This window comes from Platichthys flesus, chromosome 20 (genome assembly GCF_949316205.1).
Source record: "Platichthys flesus chromosome 20, fPlaFle2.1, whole genome shotgun sequence".
In the NCBI taxonomy this organism is placed as follows: domain Eukaryota; kingdom Metazoa; phylum Chordata; class Actinopteri; order Pleuronectiformes; family Pleuronectidae; genus Platichthys; species Platichthys flesus.
Genome location: NC_084964.1, coordinates 2,532,040 through 2,557,798, shown reverse-complemented (window position 1 = coordinate 2,557,798; position 25,759 = coordinate 2,532,040). Strand labels below are relative to the sequence as shown.

At 39.8% G+C, this 25,759-nt stretch overlaps 2 protein-coding genes across 2 annotated transcripts in view; one reads left to right on the top strand and one right to left on the bottom strand.

Annotated features, from left to right (window-relative positions):
* The first annotated feature begins 915 nt into the window (after positions 1 to 915).
* On the top strand, positions 916 to 25,392 carry LOC133976119 (caveolae-associated protein 1-like). Its single transcript, XM_062414222.1, has 2 exons — positions 916 to 1,769; positions 20,667 to 25,392. The coding sequence occupies exons 1-2, from the start codon at positions 1,239 to 1,241 to the stop codon at positions 21,543 to 21,545; spliced, it is 1,410 nt and encodes a 469-aa protein (XP_062270206.1). The 5' UTR covers positions 916 to 1,238; the 3' UTR covers positions 21,546 to 25,392.
* Positions 21,369 to 25,759, bottom strand: part of LOC133976118 (signal transducer and activator of transcription 5B-like) — a 55,732-nt gene continuing 51,341 nt past the window's right edge. Inside the window, exon 20 of the mRNA XM_062414220.1 lies at positions 21,369 to 21,506. The gene's annotated coding sequence lies outside the window, so the exon portion shown is untranslated. The remainder of the gene's footprint in view (positions 21,507 to 25,759) is intronic.

Sequence of the window (25,759 nt, the reverse complement as noted above, 5' to 3'; positions counted from 1 at the left end):
AAAATGTGTTTTTATTAAGATGCTTACAACAACTGATTTCTTGTCATTACCACCTAAAGTAAAGTGCTACCAAAACCCATTTTCTTAATGTCCTTACATAAGGTCTACCAGATGTGGTGGAACAGTCCACAACCGGCCAAGTGTTGAGTCAGTTCTAACAAGTTCCTGCTGAAATTTTCCTCTTACAAACAGACGCAGTAGAGTTTCACCCACTGTCGGTTCCACATGGTTCAGGGTTTAAACCAGGACACTGGCCAGCTGCCAGAGAGCAATTTTGGAAACATGGAACTCCAATAATGTGAGTGTAATGACTAAAAGGTCCACTTTGGAAAATGGTTTCCAAGGAAATGATCCAAGACTAAAACACTTAATTTTACACAATTAACCTTTAATTCTAATCATATGGAATGGAACTTTAGTTGTTATTTTTGATCAACATTTGTATTTATATGTATATGAATATATAAAGTAAAATTTATGTTAGCTTTAACAACAAAGAAAATCTGTACAATATTGTTGTCAATCTTCCTTGTCTTCCTGCCTGGTGTCATCCATTGTAAATCAGGCCCTGCCTTCCATATGGTACAATTTGCTTTGCATGGATGGTAGAAATTAGTGGAAACAGGAACAGATCCTGCCTGACATTCCTCCTTCTGCTGCTGTGCCTGAGCTTGTATACAAGCAGATCAGCACAGCTCTGTTCTAACTATTTAAGCCTGTCTGAGTGAGGCTAGACCAAGGGGGTGTGTCATTGAATCATCTCAGGGCTGGGCCTTTTATTGTAGGTGGAGTTGCACTGATGTGCATGTGTGTCTATATGGGGAGGAGATGAGGGAGGGGTTTGTAGAGAGGTGGGGAGTCCAGTGGAAAAAAGGGGGGGCTGGAGAGGAAAAACCCTGCCAGCTCTAGCTTGACTGGAGGGTTTTCTCTCCCTGGTGCTGCATTCGCACTCTAATGCTCTTGTGGTAACATCCAGGACTGCTTGGCTTTCCCTGTACGTTGGCCTGATTCCAGTGATCTCAAGTAGAAAGGAGAGAGAGAGACAGAAAGAAGCAGAGACAAAGTGTATGTATGCTGGAGAGAGATAAGTGAGTTTAAAAGCAGGAGGGAGAAGCAGAGATCTGGAAAAGGGACGAAATAGAAGAAGCGACTGAGGGAGAAATCAGTTGTAAAAAGTGATCTAGAAGAACCAGTGGTGAAGAAATATTGATTAGCTGACTGACAATAAATCCACCAACATGGCAACCATGGAAGCACTGGAATCCTCAAGTGCCCTGCTGGAGCCTCAAATGCTCACTGAGATCTCCGACGACGAGATCAATCTCGCACCCTCAGACTATGAAGATGATGCCCTTGTTGCAGTCAAGAAAGAGCTGTCGACCATGGGCACGGAGGGGGATGCCGCTGAAGACAAGGATGAGGCAGCGAAGGTGGACACACAGGTGAACGGGGTCATGGTTCTGACTTTGCTTGACAAGATCATTGGGGCAGTGGACCAAATCCAGCAGACCCAGAGCGGGCTAGAGGCCAGACAACAAGACATGGAACGTTCGGTGACAAGCATCCAGGGCGAGCTGACCAAACTGTCCAAAAGCCACAGTACCACGTCCAACAGCGTAAATAAGATGATGGAGAAGGTGCGCAAGGTGAGCGTCAATGTCAAGACAGTGCGGGCCACCCTGGAGAAGCAAGGAGGCCAGATCAAGAAGCTGGAGAACAACGAGGCTGAGCTGCTCAAGAGACGCAACTTTAAAGTGATGATCTACCAGGTAGGACTCTGTGTGTATGTATGTGTCTATGTATTATTTTGTGGTCGTAGTTTGTGTGTTTGAGGTTAAGGTTGTTTACGTAAAATAAATTACACCTTATTGGTTTAGGGATGGGTGTGGCCCATGGGTGAACCAAGCACATGTAAAGGTTCTGGAATGAAATCATTTTATGACCTCATCACATTTTCCAAAAAATGTTGCTGAAAAGGCAAGAGTGATGGTTTAATACAAGTAAAAGAGGGTGTTTGCAAAAGATAATTCTCAATTTGCTGAAATACATTTGTAGGAGTGGTCTGAGGTTAACTTTATGCTTGTGCTGAAGTGACTGACTGTGCTATTTCTCATCACTGAACCTACAGTATTAAAAACACTCCTCTCGGACAGTATTATTTTCCAGGAAAGGCGATATTTAGAATTTAGAATTATTATTTCTTCTTATCCAACCAATCATTTCAGATATTTAATACATTTATAGTCTATTCTCTAGCAAGTCTTTCCTACTGTTAATCCCACGGTAAATAAACAGCAGTAAGTTATATATCAAGAGGGATTGTAACAATATTAACATATTGCCATAATCATTCATTATTAATTCATAATTATTTATTATAATTCAATAGAATAAAAAGAATGTTGAGACATATACACGCCTATGGAGACAGTGAACAGCTTGTAGTTTTTTTCCAACTCCTTTTACAAAAAATTAAATAAAAGTTGAAAAACATAAAATACTCCATGATGTTAGCCTGCAGCGAGACAAAATATATGTTCTTAGAACACACAGAAGCAGTGATCATGGGTGTATGCGAGTGTTTGTCCCCCTCTACCCGCTCCCAGACCCACTGTACGCTGGATCAATAAGCATTATCCACAACAGATGGCTTCCATATATTTTCCTTTCATGGCAGGCCATGTATAGGACTAGAAGAACATGACCTAGCCAAGTCTGCTAACTGCCCACCTCACACAGAATTAATTTGAAAAGTCATTTCACTTATTCCCCTTTTTATGCAAAGATGGAAAATACCACAAGTGAGTGCAAGGCCCTGTTAACTGCAGAGGAATGTTTCATTGGAGGTAACTGAGCACATTTTTATTCGTTTGTTTACTGAGGGGAGCCCTGTTTCTTTTTTTAGCCTTTGCAGTGTGATGTATAATAGCTTTCAGGTTTTTGCACTGTGGTGCAAGAACATTCAGAGTTTCCACCCTTGAATCAGACATCATGGTTTTCCTGACCCCCCCTCTCTCTGTTCCTCTCTGTCTCTACTCAGTGACTGGGCAAAAGTATAATAAGAGCTCCATCTTAGGCAACCATGACTGTATGACTGTAAATGGTTGTGCATTTCTAACACACGAACACAGTATATATGGGTTGCTCATCTTTGCATACCTGCAAAAGAATTTACTCGTAATGATCCGCAGATGGGCAGGGTAGAGCTCTCGGCAAAAATAAGCATATCTCCATCAGTTCATCTGACAAATCCGATGACTGAACCATTCCTCAATCTGAAAGAATCCTAAATCAACATTTTAATTAGAGAAAAATGAAGCTGAGAGCTGCAAATTTCAAATCAATGTACCAGAATTACCACTCTGAAAAACAAATGGGTAGGGATTTTTTTTGGCATCAGCCAACTGCTTGGGCCCGTTGGCAAGAGAGACTCCCACTGAAATGCCTATCTCTATCTCAGGCCCCGTCACTAACTCAAAACACTGGCTTTGTTTACGGTTGCCAACAATGACATAACGTCAGATTCATCTTCATCCAAAAAAAGCCAACCACAATGGGTTCTGGTTTCAATTTTCTGTGCTACTTTGTTGCCCTCCAAGGGCAGATCCTGTCAATATCAACAGTAAATACCCCCCGTGAGCTGTAATACTGTAGAACATTTGCTTAATTAGGACAGTGTGTCAACACATTAGTACTTGGCCTTTCCTGGGGACTTATTTCTCGATGCACATGTCACATGTCCACCTCCAATAGTGTCAGCACTGGGGAGTTGACAGAAGTATCTGCAGTAGATAGTTGTGTGTATATGCACTTAAAAAACATCATGGCAGGTCTAACTAACAAAACAGGCTGCAGTTTTCAGATTGATCTAAATCTGTATACTGTTAATTAGCTCTTGGTAGAGCCAAACCACAATATTAGCCATATATATTAGTGTATTGATTATGTGTGTACATTTCAGTTGAAAAATCAAATATAAATATATATATATATCGTTCAGTTCATTTAGAAACAGTGTCATCATAGTTTGTCCACTAGAGAGCACTGGCAAGTACATTTGATACATACATTCTTCTCTGTATGTTCCTTGGTCATATTTAAAGGATTGTTATAATAAATAAATGTTACGTTAGAGTTTATGTTAAAAACAAATATAACAAGGTCCACATCAGAATTTAAAATATCACTATTGGTATCACTGTTTGTGCTTTATCAAAAAAACATTCCCATTGTGGATTTATCAACCCATGGTATATTTGCATGGCTGAGAATTTATTAAGGAAAATACCCCAGTGGATCAAACTGTGTAAAACAGTCAAATCAATTTTATTCCAGTGTGCTACAGCAGTGGTTCTCATACGATGAAGTTGTTTGGGGTTTAATTAATAAGTTTATTTAGTTTTAAGAATAACACTCATAAAAAGATAGTAAAATGTCCCCTCCCACAGCTTAGATCTCCTCATAAGCAGTGTGAAATTGAATCGGCATATCAACATTCCCTTATAGGGTTTTCAATGTGATAATCTTATCCACCCCAGGGTTGTGACCTGATATGAGACTGTTTATAGGTTTGTGATACATGTAACCTAGCAACCAGATCATGCTTTCTGATCTTTTCTAGATTTTATTTTTTTTACAGACTGCTCCACACTTGTCAGTCTGTGTGAGGTGGGAGTTTAGATTTACTCAGCCATGTTTTGTTCTGCCTGTGCCCCGAGGAAAAGCCCTGCTCTGGTGCTCAGTGGAATATAGAAACCCAGTTACTGAGTGGTGTTTACCCTCACATAGGGGCTCCTCAGCACAAGGGCTTTGTAGTGGAGCAGGGTGTTTAATCTCTGCCTTAGTGGCCCAGCAGTCTTTGCTCCACTCCCTCTTGGGCCCCCTTCACAAATGTGTTCCTAACAAGACTTGCGCTGATGAGATTCATGACTTTGCTCAACTGGGTAACTTATGAAAGACAAAAGATGAACTCCTTAGATAGGATGAACATGAAAACATATGTAAAACATATTAACGAAACCTTCACTAACACTTAGTGTCCTGATTCCACATGTCTCTCCCCAGATTGCATATTTTAATCTGCCACAATTCATCACCGTCAGTCAAACACTAATATCAGCCAAACAAAACCCAGCTGTTGTTGACGCCAACGATGCAAACAATACCCCATAAACCCACTGGAATGTTGGATCAGCCCAGGCTACTGCACGATGTGTACGTGGAAAAGAATCAGTGGCAGCTCTGTCAGCACATCAGTTGGAAAAGACAATCTCCTTGTTAGCATGAACAGCTGTGCTCTTCTAGTTGAGTGTGTTCATGTGGGGGGCGTTGTCTGTGGGGGTGTGTGTGGCTTTGGCTCATTTATGCCTCAATGTCCAGTAAGCCTTGGATTTACATCTTTACACCTGTGTTTAGTTCCTTGACAGTTGCGTGCATATTGTGTCCGAGAACAGTGATTACTGAAGACTTGATGTGAAATATTACAGTGTATGAGAGAGAGGAACAAGGGCAGCATTTAGGTAAGTGTTTGCTGGTTCAAGCAGCCCTAATTCCTACTCTTTGTAATATTAACAATTGATCAAAGGAAAATAAACAGGGCTTAAAGGGGACCACAAAGAAATGTTACTGCTGAATGGCAACTGTTTGCTGATGATAGTGTGTCATTGTTGTGTTTCCTGCATGGTCCTTTGCACCCACATGACCAGAATTCCCTATTGCAGCTTAAATCAACCCGGAGAGCAAATCATTGAGAGGTAACAGGGGGGGAAAAGATCAATACAAACTGAGAGAAGAGGAGATGTCCATCCACTTTGTACAGGGAGTGGATGGGTGTGTTGTGGTGAGGAGCATATTTAGACAGCTGATTCATAGCATAGGCATCCCCAGCTCTCCATGCTAACCTCCTCTTTCCTCCGCCTCCTCATATTGAACCAGTCACAGCCGTGCTTCCTGACTCCTCCACCCACGAGGAATTCACTCCACACCCTGCCCCGCCCCACACACAGCCCTAACTCCCTTACCACTCCATCATTTTCCTCTCTCTCATCTCAATTCACTGTTTCTTTGTCCCACGTTATGAGTGCCTGCAGTTAATTATTTATAATCTAAATGTGATTAAGAAATTAAGCAAAACAAGTGTTCTGTGTTTTGAAAATGAATGTGATTCGAGCAAGTAATGAGTTTTGAAGAATTTTAGTTTCTAAAAGATTTAGAAGTATTACATTTGTTGTGCAAATACTCAAAGGTAATTTAAAGCAAAGTCAGTTTATTTCACTTCAGTCACTGCAATCCACAGATCTACTGATAGGGACCAGGGGAATCAAGTTTTTTAAAACTACCATTTTAGCCATGTCACCTCATTCGATCTGCTCTGCCTGTTTATTATTTACTCCATAATATAAACAAAGTATGGTTCATGTAGCCATGATAACATCTCTAGCCTTTTAAACATAGCATGAATCATCTATGCCCCTTTCTAATGACTCAGGCTTCAAGCCAAATGTTTCAATGGAAATCTGACCGTCAAAGGAATCACTATTTTTGACAAAGAAAACAAAATCTTAGAAATATCTCTCAGAACAGCACATACAACTTTTATGCTGTAGACTACTTTTGCACCCCCACCGCCCCAAACACCTGTTGCCTCCACACTCCCCACATATATAAATAAAACTGACTTGAATTGTCTTGTACAAATGCAACTCATTTCACCGATAGCCTGGTAGCCTCCAGCTCCCAATAATGTTTAGCGAGTAAGTTCATCAAGCGTGAACCTTTTCTTCTCACACAGGTCGATCCAGGCCCATATATGGACATGTCAGCCAGAAATGTTCCCGGCTCGGTTTACAGGGCACATTTTGTCTAACATTGTTTCAGCCGGGAGCAGTGCTCTTTGGTGGAGTGTTTTACTCTGTGGCACAGTACATACAGTACTGGTGGTTTGCATGTCAGGCAATATGGTGAGGACATTGATGAGAGCTTGTTGACAGTATGGGGAGGAAGGAAAAGAGAGAAGGAGAGCCAACAAAGGCAACAGAGTGAGATAACTGAGGGCTAATGGAGACTGAGAAAGAGCCATCTAAAAATAGCAACAATCGCATACTTGTTTGATTGTGAGAAGGAAAGGCCCTTTTGGAGATCATGTTCCTGTTTGGATTTGAAGATCCGAGGCAGGGCGCAGGCACCAGCTGCTGACCCTCAGGCCACAACATCTGCTTGTTTGATACATGCTTATATATCATCAACCATACATTGATGATTGATAAATAGACATTGATTTACTGACAGGGAACTTCGATGACCTTTTTGTTTCTGTCAGACGTTCCTGTGCTCTTATTCAACTGCAGTACTGTTTGAATTGTTACTAGGACCCATTTGTATTGTACAACTCATGTTTATTGTGCCCTGGTTTCACATTGTTACAGTATCAGCTTAGTTGATACCATCTGATGTTAAAGATAAATGTTTGTTTATAGTGCCATAGTATGAACATGATCCATCACCTGCTCCCATGCCAATCATTACAAAATATTTTCAAGGAGGCGTGGGTTATTCTGTGTGGAGTAGTCTTTTCTAATCTGATGGCAGGCAGTTGCTTTCCAATACAAACCTAAATGTTCCAGTCTTTTGTTATCACACATTTTTAATGTGAATTTTTGATTTTAACACACCAAACGCTAATAGTACTACTAGTACACCTTCTTTTTTTCATCAACAAATATACTTGGATTGAAAAATCTGCTCCAGGCTATTCAGGTCTACTCAATGTATCCTGGAAATATTCCCAAAACTGCCATATAGATAAAGCTTGAGTCAGTGGAGTGAAACCAATAATTTCAATGTCTTGTAAAATTTTGTAAATTACTATTATGTTGCTTCAACTACATTAACGTTGGGGTAAGAATAATTTATTTGTTGCTTAAACTGGTTAAAAACTCAAAACTAGCCTTGTCTAAAAAATATCATCATAATTTTGTAGCTGCTGTGAAATGTATGACAAATCTACTCTAATGCCGATCACTTGACATCAATACAGAAAAGAACTTTCAGATCAAATCTCTTTTTATTTATAAGGTGAAGCTTTTCCACATGAGTCAGATGTTGATGACTGAAAGTCAAAAGCTGTGGTTAGTGAAAATGTTATTATCCACACTGTCATGTGATTCTAGCCTTGAATCCTCTCATGGCTGCTTATTATTGGCCCTGAACAGAGGAACGCTTGTAATAAGTTACCCCATCATCTCGATCTATGATGACTTGAATATTAAGATCACTTTTTCATGTCTCTTTGTCTGCGGAATGAATGGAAAGATGTCATGATGAAACTTGCTTAGACAGACTACAAAGGACAGAGGAATGGTATCATGCCATATTGTCATACTGCAGCCCTGATTTCTGAGAAAAATACTCAGATAAGATCTCTACTAAAGCTTAAAACGAGGATCTTGAGATAAGAGAAACACGTCATTATGAAATTCTCATTATAAAATTTGTGTTTTTAGCTTTTTGCTCAGACAATGGCACAGAAACACTGCAGTTTATAGACAATACTCTCAACGCGGTAAACTTTTTATAGCCATTTCATTTGTAGTAATTGACTCTTTTTAGATGTAAGTTACATATTATACAATGCTTGCTGTGTACTGTTTAGCAAGAGCTTATAGATAATTACACTATTAAATGTAATAAATAATAATCTCTCCATATATTTACGTGTCCAACCACATAGTTGGCTCAGGTTAGAAAATAGGAAACCACAAACAGACAAATAGTAGGCTGCATGCAAGGGTAGCTGACTATTCGATGGCCTGCGTGATCATGGTCTTCCTTGCTAGTTAAGAGACTATTCATCGTATGTGCATACTAAAATGAAAAGTGGTAATGGTTGTACACAACTGCGTCCATCAGGGGCCTACCGTTAGTGTGGAGGTTTGAGGGTTAAAGCAGAGGATTCTACACAAACAGTAGAGGAAGAAGCAAATTCTTTTGCAGATCCATAAACACCAAACTCCTCCATTGTTATTGGAAAGAGTAACATGCGGTGGCCATGGGAACCACCACTGTCTTCCCGACTGTCCAGGGCCCTCTTTGTCGAGCAGGGGGAGCTGTTCACGCAGTTAGAGGGGCCAGAGAGGAGGGGGACAAGGCTGCCAAGCTTCAGCTTCTCATCCCATCACAACAATAACTAGACCCCATTGTTCAAGGGTGCAAGTACGATGAAAATATTCCTCTTGAATATTTGCCTAAAGTTGTCTTTGGATATGGCAATGGAATAGTACACTCATCATGTGACTTGGGTGGTGTCATCACTCCAAACTGGGCTTCTGAGTGTTCATAATACAAAGGATAGTGTGTGTCTATGGCACAACATTTGTGTGTGTGTTTGTGTGTGTGTGTATTTTTGGTCCCACATGAAAGTACATGATCAGAATGCCCACCAACCAAAGTATGTCGTAAAAACCGCCACCAACAACGGCAAGCTGTGTCTTGCAGTGAGAGCTGAAAGGAGAGCGAATGAAAACAACACAAAGTGCCTGACACACATGTGTCTGCAGCCTTGGAAACACTACAAGAAATTTTTATTTCTACGTCATTCATGTGTGCTTCCTCACAAAAACCCCATGTTTAGAAACTGGAAATATTCTCATTACAAATTGGCCAAAAAATAACATAACAAGCAGAAACATCTGACCATGAGAGGAGAGGATGTTATGATAATTGGTGAAAAATGAAATTTACCTTTCCCACTTTGCCATCTTAATGTAAACCATGCCTTCTTTATGAGCCAAACAGTAATTAGTTAAACACTTGTTGAATAAATGAATTACTGATTGTTGCTAACAACCCATCATGTGCTATTAACAAGCATACATTATACAATAGAGTGGGGGATCTAAATGAGTTGCAGATAAAGAAGGTATTTCAATCAATATCCCCCAAAACTATTGACACTATGAGGCACTAAAACCTGCAGGTGTGAATGCAGGCGGCAGCAGACAGGAGTCATATCCACAGGCTAACAAACACTGAGTCAGGTAACAGGCGGGCCCTGAAGCCACCAAGATGTCTCCTCTACATTCTTTGGAGTATGGGCTAAAGTTCAACATCCATCTGTCAGTCACCACCTGCACAGCTTACAGCTACATTTGGTCACACATTACCAGAGTGAGTTGTTAACACTAGTGTTGTATACACTTCCATTTATATGAATGTGATTCATTCAGTTGGGTAAACATGTAACAGAAATCAAAAGCTTTTGTTGGACTGAAAGAGTAAGTGCGACTGGAGGTAGTACATACGTTTAAAATAATCAAGTGTAAACTTGTTTCATATTGAAATTGCTGGAAGAAAGGATTCAGTCATTCAGCACTAGTATTCAAGGACCAATGCTAACAAGGCCATGTGCTCTTTTCTGTGCTGGGAGAACCATGGCTGCAGCATCCTGAAACTGCTGCATAGAATTCATGAAACGGGACAGGACGGAGACATGGCTTGTTCTCGCCAAGTTCTCCGCACCTAAATGTATTAGTAAAGCAGTCTTTTGTTGCCTTATTCATTCTCCTTTGTTATCCTTCAGTATCCAACACGACTGGGCTTTCTTTGTTTCTCGAGACCCATTTCCCATGGTCCTTAAACAGAGTCCTAGATTACAAAAGGCACAGTGAAGTACTAAAGGAAATTATAAAGCCAAACAAACACATTTATCATGCATGCACTGACACGCTGAAACTATCCAGTATCATTGGGACTTACATTACATTACAGTAGAGCAATAAATATTACACGTTTATTTATATAGACCTCTCCTAACACAAGTGAAAATATAGTATACCTCCTAAACATGAGAGATGATTTGTGGAGCCAGCCAGTATAATGCATGCAGGTGATATTGGACAAGCCGGTAAACAGCAGACATTACTTTAGTCAACTTAGTCAAAAAACTGCGACAGAACATGAATTATTTAGAACCATATTTTGTCCCTTCACAAGTTCATTCATTTAATTTGGGGATCTGCAATGGGTTTACATGCAGTAATGTTCCAAATGCAGCTGCAGGCAATCTTTTCCCCCTTTTGTCTACGTTTTAGCTCATGGCCCGCCTCCCAAATAGGCAACTGCTCTGATTTTCAGCAGACCAACTCCGGTGTGATTGGTCACAGGGTATGTGTCGGAAATATCACGCCTTTTATACAGAGGCTTCCTGATCAGATGAAAAAACAGGAGCCACGGTATAATTTCATCAAGTCTGCCTTACCAATGTCAGCATAACTCACTGGCCACCATGTTACATGTAAGTGGCATGAAAAAAAAGCCAGGGCTTTGGCAACTTAGCTGAATTTTTGCATGCACCTAAAAATTACTAAAGAAAAGGAAATATACAATAAAACCAGATGATTGGAATTCAGTAAAATGCGATCACATGCTATTGGGCATCAATTGCGGCTCCAGATTATTTCCTCTATTTCTAGTGAATATATTGCTAAAGAGCCAAAAACAAGCACAACTTTAAATTAAAATTCAATGCACTTCAACAGGCTGCTAATCAGATTCCTGATTTGATACAGTATTTAAATTAAAACGGCTGAAATTGCCCGTCCACCCTGTCTTCTCTGTAGGAAAAGATTATCTAGCACATGAGTATTTGTTCTGTTGCCATGGAGCTGTAAACACTGATCTCTCTCATTCCTCAGTGATCCAAGAATCTAAGTTCATTCTCACACCATTGACTGAGGACAACACGTAAGGCAGAAGGAGACAAAGAAAGGGGTGGGAAGAAGGTGAAAGGCAGATAACAACTAAGAAAGACGTAAAGAAAGAAAAAAAGACAGAAAGACAGAAAAAAAGAAATTTAAAGAAAGAAAGAAAGAAAGCCAAGGTTGCTGCAATGCTTTAAGGCAAGGACAGGCTTGGTGACTCATCCGTCTCTCTCTCTCCTCAGGGACAAACAGCATGCCATCACTTTATATAGAAATGTCTCTCTCTCTCTCTTGCTCTCTCTCTGTCTCTCTGGTCCCATGTCACTGATTAAAGGGGAAGAGTGGAAAACAGAAGGAGAGGACAGGGTTCTCTCCCCAGAGTTTTTTACTGTGTGACTGTGGGACTATTACGATCTTTCTCATGGCACTTATAGAACTGTTCTCTCTCTTTCTCTCTCTCTTACACACACACACACACACACACACACACACATATATATATACACATTGAGAGAGAGAGAGAGAGAGAGAGAGAGAGAGAGAGAGAGAGAGAGAGAGAGAGAGAGAGAGAGAGAGAGAGAGAGAGAGAGAGAGAGAGAGAGAGAGAGAGAGAGAGAGAATGTATGCATGCACATCTATCAACCTGAGTCTGATTAAGATTGGACTGACATTAGTTGGCTGTTACTTAGTTAGAAACCGTATCGAAACATCTCTTGGGTATTATGAGGTTATTATAGAATCCAGACTGTTTCATCCAGATGTAACTTTGGAAATGGGTAACACAACATTGCATTAACTAACAATTACATTCCTAACCATGCAGTAGATACTAGGCCTTTCCACATTTGCCATGTTTCTCTGTATTTGTGTTATTGACTTGTGAAAACTTGTGATCCAAATCCTTTGAATTTATAATCATAACCATAACCATTGAATATTTAAAAAATGCGTGAAATTATCCCGCAAATGTTTGTGGAACATCCCATTTACAGGTTTGACCCTTTTCTTCAGCAATAAATTCATTGTTTCAAATGTACATATATTTGAAACTGAGGTGGAGCAATGAGTACCAGGCACACATACCCACATACACAACAGTCAGAGCCCATGGTCATCCAGGGATAATTAGAGACTATGCTGACTTTATGACTCATTTCCACTTATTCTTGTGCCCCAAAATGCGAGGGACATGGAAACTGTAGCTTTTAACAAACCAACCTTGAATGATAGCAGGTTGAACATGTTTTTGATGCTGGAAAGAAACATGTAAATGTACTGTAAAGGTATCACAGCTCGTCCTTCACAAGAGGGAATACCCTATCTCTATCTACCCCTGGTTAAAAAATACAGAGCCGAGACCTGGCTTCACTAGTGTTGAGTGTATCCAGTTGTATTTAAAGACTTTACAGTGTGCTATGTAATTACTTCTTAAAAGGGAAATACTTCTTTTGGTTGGAAAAGAAAAACTCTTTTGTCAAAGAAAAAAACAGAGAATTGGAGCCTCAGGAAGATATTTGATGACCAATTTTTCTTCTGTTCCTTGTGGAGCCTAAGAAGCACGAGCTACAACATGCAAGAATTACAGTGAGTTATACTCATTCTTGAGCTTGAAAACAAATGTTGTGAAAACAGCCTCATGACAAATTCATTTTACTTATTATGAACTTCATTTTGAAGTTGTTAAATTTTTGGTTAAAAATAAGTTGCAATAACTTGTCCATAACAGCTGATCAAAAGCTACAGATCAGCAACTTATGGACTTTGTTGTGAATCTGTTTTCTCAAGTAATTTTTAAGGTTTTTTTTTCAAAGCTGAAGAAAACTAAAAACTTGTCCTCATTTGACTCTAAGTTCCTTTTGAAATCAGCTGTTGTATCATGAGCATTTGCCTTTTTCATGGATTTACTGGAACATCCTGTCACTGTGTGTGTGTGTGTGTGTTTTTGTGTATAATGGAATGCACACTTCTAAGCTCATAGCAAGCTTACTCCTTGTGCAGTTACATCACACACACACACACTCATATATCTCACATGCATATATCTTTTCCACAGCAGCAGGGGAGTTCTTTGAGTTTAAACAGGAAAACAGAAACAGAGAGGGGTGTGTTACAGCGGGATTCCTCTCCCTCTCTACTTTGGGCTAATGAGTGGTTGCAGTGTGGGCTCAGAGTGGAAAGCGTCCATGGTGTGTTTCATATCCCACCGACACACATACACACACACACACACACACTTACACATGCACCTCCAGTCGGAGTAGGTCTGTCCCCTGATTCAAATGTTTTCTCATGGAAAATCTTTTCCCCTTCCTCTGAAGCATTAGAGTAAGGTTCACCACTGTTACCATGGAGATACAAGTACAACTAAATGTTATGACCGAAAAACTGTGGCGGCAAACTGTGAATCGTTATGATAGTATGATTTTTATTTGTTAGTTTTATAAAAAGAATCTTCAGAGACCAGTGATGTGCTCTTAGGACATGTAATCCTGTCATTTACTGCCCTCTTTTGGCTGCAGCAGGCTGATATCTCTCGAAGCTAACTTGATGACTAGCTAATGATTTAAGTCTAGGGGGTTGGAGCAGAATGTAAAGGAGCAAATGACCTTTTAAATTATCATCTAAATTTAAGTTGTTTTATTAATCACCATTGCCAACATGTGTGTCAACGAGCAGTTTAATAACTACTTTAGCACAAATTGAAGATACATTCAACGGTTTTCAGGTCGGCGCATGCTTCTGCGTTTTCAGGGGCCCGCAAGCACAAGAGCATAACTATATGGCAAAGCTCCGCAAGCCTCATGCAGCCCACAAGGCTGTGATTGGTCTGCTTACAACATCCTTTCCGGGGTCGCATTTCCGCAGTGGCGATGTACATAACCAGTCGACAACGACTGCCACACACAAAGAAGGTGTCTCTAAGACCATCTTCGACAAAAAACGGTACTCCGCCTAGTGTTCTGGCGGTGAATTACTTTGCAACAAGCGCAAACCTTAGAGAAGCATAAATTAAAATGAGACCTTCAACACAGCTGCTTGAAAAGCCGCAGACGCAGTTACAGAATCATGCGCCGGCTTTTTAACCCACTTGCCTGAGGTAACTGCTCTGGCATTGTTGCCGATGCCATAGTTCCCCTGGGCTGGATGATAGCCAGGTGTGGTTCAACAGTGCCTACACCGCGGAGATTCTAATATGCCAGACAAACAACATCCTCAACATCTTTCAGGAAACACACGGGCACAGGCCCAAGAGCAAACTGAGTCATACATCTGTCTGTCTGTATGTATGTGTAGCACATATCTCGCAAACCATTTATCTTTTAGCTTTACACTTTGTACCTGAACTGTTAATTACCCATGGATTTATAGTGCAGAGTTTGGTGCAATTTGGACACATTCAATATCAATACAAATTTAATGAACAAAGCTATAAGTAAAATTGCAGTGCTTTTATTTTGAAAAGAAGTGAACTTTGGTCTGAAGATTGTGTTGAAGGCTAAACAAACCTCTGAAATAGCCAAGATCTAATGTAAGAAGAAATAACACCAGTATTTCAGTCAAACTTATATATAATGTACACACATAAACAGCAATAAACAAAATGATTTTAATTTTATGAAAAATATTGACCATAAAATTGCAGATAAACCATGTAGGAAGAACACAAAGAGCAGTCCATTATAGACAGGTAGGTTTGGAGCAGAACCAGCATCAGTAAATTATAATTGTAAACAAGATGTTGACCATAATACACTAAAATGTAATTTCCAAATCAGGACTGTACTAGATACTAATTAAGACCAAAAATAGAGTTTGTTAGTTCACCCGTTTAGTTTTTTGAAACTGTTGGATGTATTCTAATAGTATTTGAAAATCTGGCCTAATATCCATATTACAATTTGGTTTTCATTACAGGGAGCAGTAGACCACCACAGATACTAGGTCACCACAAAGCTGTGGGCGTTGCTTCATTTCCAAACATTTTTAAGCCAACATGTATTTGAAATAGACATTTTAAATTAGATAAAATCACACATTAAATGAGATGTAGAGACATTTTAATGTAAAGTCTTGGGCCTAAATGTTTGTGCTGAGTGGATGGTGGTACAGATTCATCATGCACATTCATCATGTGAGAGAAACACTGCATTGTGCTGACAACACAAAACATCATCCAGCTGATCTCAACAACTGAAGCACACACAATGGACGGCTTTTGTAAGGACTATATACATGAATCATATTGTTAGCTACTTCTGTTCGATAACCTTGGGGCCAAAGCCATGCTCCTCCAAAGGCTAAGGCTGTCGCTTCAACTAGACACTCTATATGCATTATACGTATTGCACAGCTTTTCCATCTGTAACAATGTTTATGCATCCGTCTAGTAATTGCACTTTGTGATGTCCCCTCTGTTGCCAAAAAAAGAAAACGGTATTATTTATTGTGTTGCAGCTGCAACCACCTTCAATGGAGCTGTGCTGTGATGAAATTGGCTACAAAACAGACCATAGTTTGAATAGACTGTCTTTTTTTTTTCTTTTTTTCCTTCAAAGTAGGATTGTTCAAAGTATATAGTGTTTGCATTTCTCTGGTCTTGTCAACACTGTCAAGGGAGCAGTGCTCTTCTCTGTGCTTTATGTGCCCAGGGCTTACATTCATTATGTGAAACCATGGTTGTGACCAGATAGTAGCGTAGACAGAGTGTGAAGAGGTCATATTATGGTTGTTGAAGGAAAACTTTGTAGGATTCAGTGGCATCAAGTGGTGAAGTTGCGCATTGCATATTAATACCTGAATACTGTAGATTATTCTCCCCTTCCAAGTGGGTAGAATATTCTACAATGGCCTTCAGGTAACATTAAAAGAGAGGTCCTCTCAGAGTTTGATTAGTCCGTTTTGGGCTACTGCAGAAACGTGGGGCCCCAACATGTCGGAATCTGTGCAAAAAGACCGGCCCTGTTGTAGATGTGAAGGGTTAATTCTATGTGGAAACAAACAAACAACAGCTCTTAATGTCAGGTGATTATATAATAAAACAATCATTGGTCTGACAATAGATTGTCCTAGGTGCTTCACATTGGACCTTTAACATGTCTGCTTTGAAGTAAAAGAAAGAACAAGTATGGCAGTTTTAACATACCCAATTTTGCATTGAAGTGAGTTAAGAAACCAGAGAGGTAAGCTCTAAATACAGCAAGGACCAAACCAATTCAGTGAAATAACAGGAATGGAGACTAGAAAGCTGGATAATGTCCAAATCATATGTACAAGGAGATCAATATCAATGTTTCTCATATTCCGGGTGAACGACATACTGTCAACTAAGGTGAAGTTCCAGAGGATAATGTATGCTATTACTTACAGTAATGGAACAGTGTAATGTATTGTGAGCTCAAAGGTGAGTATGAAATCGTGAGTGTTCATGCACGCACACGAAGTGAGTTGTTAGGAGAGAGCCAGAGTAAAAGCACTGTAAATGCCTCTCAGATGAAGTCACTGCAGCAACATGTCCACCACTGATGGATGGAAAATGGGAAAATGGGAAAGGACCTCCACAACGAAGTAGGAAAGTTGATGTGAACAATGCAGTGATGTAGCTTATGACTATATGGGTATGTCTAGGTAGTGGAAGAATTGAATGCAGCAGTGGTTACAGAAATTGAGGGCACACACACACTCACACACCCACTTATAATCACAGCAGGAAGGCATAAGAGATAAAGAGCAAATTGCGAAGGAACCATATTGTGATGAAATAAATCATGATATGACTACCCCCATTGCTTCAGGACATTCTCTCTCTCTCTCTCTCTCTCTCTCTCTCTCTCTCTCTCTCTCTCTCTCTCTCTCTCTCTCTCTCTCTCTCTCTCTCTCTCTCTCTCTCTCTCTCTCTCACACACACACACACACACACACACACACACACACACACACACACACACACACACACACACACACACACACACACACACACACACACACACACACACACACACACACACACACACACACACACACACACACACACAAAGACACATTGTGTTTTGCAACAGACTTGCCTCCTGACAGTCATTGTGTTATTTAGGAGCAAACCAGACATGGAAATGATCTCCTTGTGCATCTTTTGCAAGACTTCAGGGGAAATTGCACACTTGTTGGCTTGCTCAGGAAACCAAACACACAGACATGCACCAAAACACAATCGGGCTCACAAATCCATTACATACCACATTCGTCTATTTTCCATGCCTGTGAGTGCACCTTCCTGTCCTATCGAGAACAATGTCCCATTAAATTAGGAGGGTCAGGAAGTCAACCCACCAAGGTGAATGCCTGAACTTCCCCATACAGTCTTTCCATGTACTTTGGACACACACACACATGCATACAACACAGAGTTCCCTCCTGCAAAAGCTTATGGTATCCAACCATATTACCCTTTTTCTGAAGTGCATAGTGCATTATTTAGTATATTTAATGAAAGTACGAATTACTCTTCAGTATGGCCATGGCCTATTTATTATTTATTTGGTTTTATTCACTGTAAACATCTGTCCCAGAAAAATTCCATTCCCAATGAGTTAGGATGGGAGGTTAAAAGTCCAAATCCAGACGTGACGTGAGCCCTTACTCACTACTACGTCTTGCATATAAGATAAATCAATACGTAGCAATAAATATTCAACTATTTATTTAACAGCATTCCACATTTCACATTCTTGTGCAGCTCCACAAGAAAGATCAGCATACAAACATTAAACTGTGCTGTCTAACTTTAATGAGAGCTCTTGTGATGAACTGTGGGGCCTTGTCAGACATTTGGACTACATGTTGCTAAAGTGATTTGCCATACCCACTGCATTGTCTTTGTAATCAAAATAAGATGTAAGGAATTTGAGCGAGAAAAGTTTTTTCCAACCACCCCCATCATCACAGCTGCTCAGGCTGAGATCCCTCATCCAAGGTCAAGTTTACCCAAGATACTGCGGTACAATACCTTCATAAAAACTGCCATGACACTGAATAGCAACAGAACACAATAGGCACCGGGCCCACCCACCGCTTGCCCCCGTACCTCCACCTTCTACCCTACACTTTGACGTTATCATCTTCCTGCTGAGCAGATGGTTTTCCAAGAGTCAGAAGCGTCATCCCACTTGTGCTATTACTCAGTTCATAAGACTTTTTCCAAACCTAGCAGCTGCTCCCCTTCCACCCTGTGGTCCTTTGTTCTGGCTCTGCTGTGTTCCTGTTTTGATCAGAAAGGCATCTAGAGGGAGAGGAAAACAGAATACGTACAAGTGTTGGCCCATATGCAGACATTCAGGAGCCAAATTGGAGGAGGTTTTACCGTGATGGAAAGAGGAAGACCCCCCCCCCTCCCCCCGCCCGATGTGTTAAGAGGACACAATAAAAAGGTGGAAAGAAAGACTTCCTCATCTGGAATGTTAATGAGAGAAAAGCGACACAAAAAGTGAGTGGGAGATAGAAAGGCCATGGGAATGGAGGAATAGATGATGGAAGAAGTGCAAGAACATGCAGTGATGCTGTCCAGGAATGCTTTGTCAGGTTTAGGTTGGGTCAGGTGGCGTCAGATCATATACTTATGTCTGTACAGGTGGTGTGAAAACTTCTCTGAGGACATTTACATGGGGTCCAAAAGTCTGAGACAGTAGGGCGTCTTTGTCCTGAGGGGGACACTGAAAACAAAATGGTTCCTAATATGAACTGCTTGTAGAGCTTTGATGTGAACTCTACATTCTGTCCTGTAGGTTTTCTAAAGGTAAATTCAAAGCTCACGGAGTATCCTAAATGAAAGGCATCATTCATCAAATGTGTCACTGGGCAAGATGCTGAACCCCGAATGGCCTCCCATAGAATAACTAAGTGCTGCGAATAGATGCACTGTATGAATGTGTGTGTGAATGGGTGAATGTAGAACTGTACTGTAAAGCGCTTTGACTGGTCATAAAGACTAGAAAAGCGCTATATAAATACAAAGCCATTCACCATTTACCATTCATGGACTTGTTTAGGAGTCAGAAACTAAGTGCATTTACAATTATCTTGGGTGAACTAATGCTGACAACTAAATGTGTTTTTTCCTTACTCTTGTTGAGGGTTAGGGCAGAGGATGCCCCATGAGACAAATTGCGATTTGTGAATATGGGCTATACAAATAAAATTTGATTGATCAATTGATCGATTGATTGATGAAGAAACATGCAACACTAAGATTAGATATGATAGACGTAGATGGATTTGAGACATCTTTTAAATAAAATAATACCAACAACAGCAGTGACAAATAGTATGTCGCAGGAATTTATTTTCACAAACCTTTGCAGGATCTTTTTTACTAAGGTCAACTGGCACTGGTTTCAGTGGTGGGCCAAGGGTTGGTGTGGCAGGAGTGTGCCAGTGGTAGTTAATGCTAGACTTGAGTCTAACTTTAGTTAGATTTTTTATAACGTAAACTGCATGCTATCTTGCAACAACACAGTGATGTGACAACTAACTTCCTTCCCCATTCCCCATTCTGCAGGAAGAAGTGTCAAGTGATACTGAGCCCCTTACGACTGTGCCGTTCTCATAGAGAAAGTTCTGCCAATAGATGCACTGTACAAATGGGTGAATTCCTTTGAGTTGTCAGCACTATAAGCGCTATATTAATATATATATATATATATATATATATATATATATTTATAATACATACAGCGGAGCCAAAAAAGTCGGTCTATTTTCTCTTTGATTTTCCCATGAGTTATGATCTTTACCTATATATGTTTACTTTTTCTGTCTTACAAAATAATTGTAATAATAATCGTTTTCATTAGCTCTCCTATACTGTCATGTATAAAATTTGAATTTTCACCAGGCATTATTCTTCTTGATTCCTTAACTTTGAGAAACTTCTACCATTTACATTAAACAATAACAGTCATTGTGTTCTTTTCTTCATAGGATGAAGTCAAGGTTCCCTCAAAACTCAGCATCTCTAAATCCATGAAGGTTTCTGGGTCTGTGGCAGGAAGTAGAGGAGGCAGCTTGATGGAGCTTAAGGAAGCTGTGGAAGAGCCTGGAGAAGAGGAAAGAGAGGGAGAGGACACAGACAAACCCCATGTAGACCTCTCCTCAGACGAGGAGGGGTTGGAGATTGAGGAGATAATTGAGGAAACTCGTGCTGAACGGATTAAGCGCAGCAGCCTGCAGCGCGTACAAACCCTGAAGACCGTCTTCTCAAAGGAGAAGATGGATAAGACAAAGGCAAAGACCAAAGAAAACCTGGAGAAGACCAAACAAAAAACCAAGACCAACCTGGAGAAGACAAAGCAGAGGACAAGAGAGAACCTGGAGAAGACCAAACAAAAAACCAAGGACAACCTGGAGAATGCAAAGCAGAAGACCAAGGAGAATCTGGAGAAAACGCGTCACAACATTGAGAAGAAGATGGGAAAGCTTGGAAACCGCATGACTGTCAACCCCGAGCGCAAGCAGAAGATGCAGACATCCCAAGACAAGGTGAAGAAAGCCTTCACACCAGACCATGTTGTTTACGCCCGCTCCAAGACTGCTGTGTACAAGGTGCCGCCCTTCACCTTCCATGTCAAGAAAATCCGTGAGGGTGCTGTTGAAGTGGTACAAGGCACTGAGATGGTGGAAGTGTCTCAGGATGCCGAGCCCTTCAGTGATGTGGATGAGGCAGTTGAAGAGGGCGGAGAGGAGGTTGAGATGGAGATGATTAACGGAGGAGGGGATGAAGACGAGGCTGAGGAGGACGAAGAAGAGGACAGCCACGATGCCCTGCATGAGAACGAAGACAGAGATAGAGACAGCGATTAGATAAAGAATGAGGAATTAGCCAAGACCCGACAAAATTAAGTGCAGCAACCCAAAGTCTTCTGTATAAACTGAATACATTCGGAGGATCAAGAAGATTTCTAGAAAATAATAGCAGTTGACTGGATCTTATTTTCATTATTTTGGCCATTATTCCTTTCAGTTATAAGAACTTTGTACCCATAGTAATTGTTGAGATCTGGAAGCATGGTGACATTGCTAGTTTACTACAGATTTGTCAACCAGAATTTAAATAAATTAATACATTGTCTAGATTATCCAAACCACTTTATTTGGAGGCAAACTGCTTCCAAAATGTCAGTCATAATTGATTGCAAAGGTGTGCACTTTTACCTTGGAGAAATTCATTTTACAATCTGGAACAACCAATTTTTACTATATACATTTATTGGGAAATGAATTTGAGTGAAATTAACTTTGATGCTAATTGCTTCATTACACTTAAACCTAAATTTGTGCACTGAAAAGTTTTTTGCTTAGCTATAGCCCAAGTATTCAATTTAAATGTCCAACATTGTTGACAATCCTAAAAACATTATGCTAGAGCAGTCTAGTATGTAGTCTAATGCACTTGGTTTCGTAGACTTTGAAGTTTGTGTAGACCTAGCAGCCTACCAAGTTCTGCACTGGCTATTGAACAAACCAGGAGGATCATTGTTTCACACTGACAACACATCCAAGATGATTTCTGCTTTACAGGGGTTCAGGTTTGAATAGGTCAAATTTTGAGATTAAACTCCCTAAGGACAGGGGACTCATCAGGACTGTGTTTGAAGGACTAAGAGAAACACAGAGGGACATATTATTAGTTCAGCCTGCATTTACCAAATGTTACATTATGAAGAAATTGCTTAACACCTATCTGTTTATCTTTACTGTTTTCAGTGGTCATGTTTTTGGTCCACATGGTCAATGATTTTGACTGCAGAAGGCGGGACTCGATTTGATCCACTGCAGAGGGAGAAGGCACTCACTCTTTGATATACAGACCAACAATGTGATAAACATGACATTCCTTTTTCTTTTTCATTAATCCAGTCCTGATCATGCCATGCTCATCCAAGAGAATAACCCAATTAGGGTCACAAAGCAGTGCGACAATGAGACGTTGTTGTCCAGGATAAAAATACATGTGTCTGCTCAACTCAAACAGAGAAAACCATCCAAAAACAACAATGTAGCCATAATAGCATATTATACTGAGATTGACTGTATTTTTAAGTAATTCCTAACCAGTAGTGTAAATTCACAACTATGGTAAATGTTGTACAACAGGTCAAAGTTGAACTGGGAGGCTGGAAGGCTTGCCCCTGTTTTCTAATCTGATTAAGTTTGGCTAATGATAAGAGGTTTGTTTTTTTCCTTGCTGTCTGATTGGTCTCCTCGTGTCACTAGACTCAACAGACGGTTCAGCAAGGTTACCCATGTTTGGTTAACTAAGTAGACAGTTGCAGTCTTACTCATTAACTTTCATTTCAGCAACTATAGGCACCCGTAGTCATTAAGGCTGAATGTGTAAATAGGCAACTCTTTGCTAAAATATTCACCATAGCAGCTTAACAGGGTGATACTATGTCAGTGTTGTATTCACAGCTTGTTGTTCCTTTAAATGGACATAGAATATCGAAGAGGAAAGCTAGTGCCGGATAATATTCTCGTGTAGAAAAACTGTACACATTGCACAGAGAGGGTTGGCAATGAGGAGTCAGGTGCCTTGCTTCCCATCAGTATAATCTGCTTGTGGGTCTCAGCATTTAATTTGTTCCAGACAATATATTATCTTATCAACAATAGGAATGATGGCCAATATTACGAGTAAGACCCAAGATGGCACTAAAAAATAAAATAAAATTGATGACAGCTACTTAAAAATCATAGTTTTAAGAATTTAAGGAAAACAGTCCCATATTTGTAAAAGCATGTCAAGGGTTGTTAAGAGTCCATTTGTGTTTGGATGGTTTAGGGGATCACTAAAAGTGAAAGAAGAAGAGGAAGGAGAAGAAGCAAGAAAAAGGTAATAGCTTATCTGTCCTAAATCATCAGTAGGGTTTGCCTTTGTGAGAAGGTGTATTTCATTTTTTGTTTTATTTTAAAAACACTACACTTACAACTAAAACTAGTGGAATAAGTATATGACTCAACATCTGCCCATTGAATTTCATTTGAGTTCTCATGAATTGCTAAAATGCAATTCACAATTATTATATTGATAAACACATTAACTACATATTCACGCTTATCCATAAATTCCTTGGGTTAAAAAAAAGCACATATCACACATGCAACATATTTGTACAACCCCTTTGCTGTTAAGTTGTTTGAATACTGTTATCCTACTCTGTTTAATGTACGCATTCTTTAGAAGTCAATTGATTCTGTTGCAATTTTGAGGTTTTCATTAGCTCACAGTTTTTAATGTATGATTTTGTAGGTAATCACTCTTCACATTCTGCTGATGTTATGTCCTTTTCATTACTGCATAATGTTACCCAATAACTGTCTTTTATATATATATGTTTTATACCTACTTTCATGCAGTACTCTTTTATAAGATTTTACTGCCGGTGTTCCCAAAAAAAAAACCTGCACCCAAATGAAGGTTTATGAAACACAAGATTAAGACAGTCCATTTCATTTCACTCAACAATCATTTTCACCATTATTATTTTCCCATGAGTGTTTTGCTCTTATAAAAACTTGCCATGTATATCTTAATATGTGTTTCATAAATTGAACGGGATAAGGACCAATTCTTACATTAAAAACTGACAAACCTCTGGTCAAAGAAGCTTGTGTGTTAATAGGACCTTTCTATATACGACCAAGTTTCTTTACATGTGCATGATATTGCTGTTGTCTGAGAATGACCCCTAGTGTTCAGTCGTCTTGCTGTAAGTTTCTCTGTTCCAGGTTAAAGGAACATTTCAGCTCCAACTTTTCTCTTTCAAATAACTATTTCATTGAAATATTTCCCAAGAGCAAGACTTTATTGTCCACATTTGCCTTTTTGTAATAAGATGTAAAAGTGTGTTTAATTCTGCACAACGGTTGGTGGAATTTTATGAATGCTTTGCAAGAAAGAAATTTAAGAGTTGATGTTTTTTGTTGTTGAATGATCTGCTGTGACTGCATTACTTTTGGCAAAGTCAAGATAATACTCCATCCACTTTAATTTTTACAAACTAATGCTGTTCAGATTAGAGGGGCCTATCTGGACATAATTTGGTGTGAAGGTCAGCAGCGTATCCAAGGGCTATCACAGAGACAGAAACAAGAAACATTAATGAATCAAAGAAAGAGTTTTTATATAACTTTTGATCATGTCACCATAGTATTTGTACTGTCCAGTGTGTATATGTGTGTCTTTGTCCAGTGTGTTATGTCTATCTTAGACATATATTACAATTTTATTTGTGTTCCTTTTTTTGTATATAATGTGAATCACTGCCAATGCAGATCACAATGAATATTGATTTTATTTACCTTGTCTTCTGTTGCATAACTTCTTCAGCATTTAGAACCGCTGGTTAATGACACTGGCACTCATGCTTTCAAGGATAAAGCATTACAGCCTTTTTTGATCCACGGTTGTGGTACAGACATTTGGTGGTTTAAGGCTCAGTCCTTGAAAGTGTTTCAACAATGCCATGTCTGTCAAGGCAGTGACAACATGCAGCCATGCTGAGGCCTTTGTCAATGGAGCACCAAATGTTGTTCACATGAAACTGTTTCTTTGCTTTTGTTTTGTCATTAACAGACGCTAGTATAAAGTTTATTGTTTATTTCTTAACCACTAATGATTTAATTAATAAAAACGACTTGGTTCACAGTGACTGTGTTTTTATTTCATGTTAGCAGACAAAACTGAAGAAATAGCATGAGGTTAGAAAATGCATTCCCAGTCATTTTGCCCGAGGACACTTCGGCATGCAGATGGGTCAGACTGGGGATCGAACTGCCGACCTTTAGGTTAGAGGACGACCACTCTACCCCTCAGCCACAGCCGCCCATGTATTACAGTGTTAAGTGTCTCATACAGGTTCACACTGACATCTTTATTACATAATAATCCTTCCAATTTGGTTCTTGAGACCCAACCATTGAGTAGCCAATTTAGTTGCCTTTAAGATCAACTAACTTTTCAAATATTTCTGATGTTAGCCGCCTCCTGTGCGGATGGAATATAATTCCTGCAA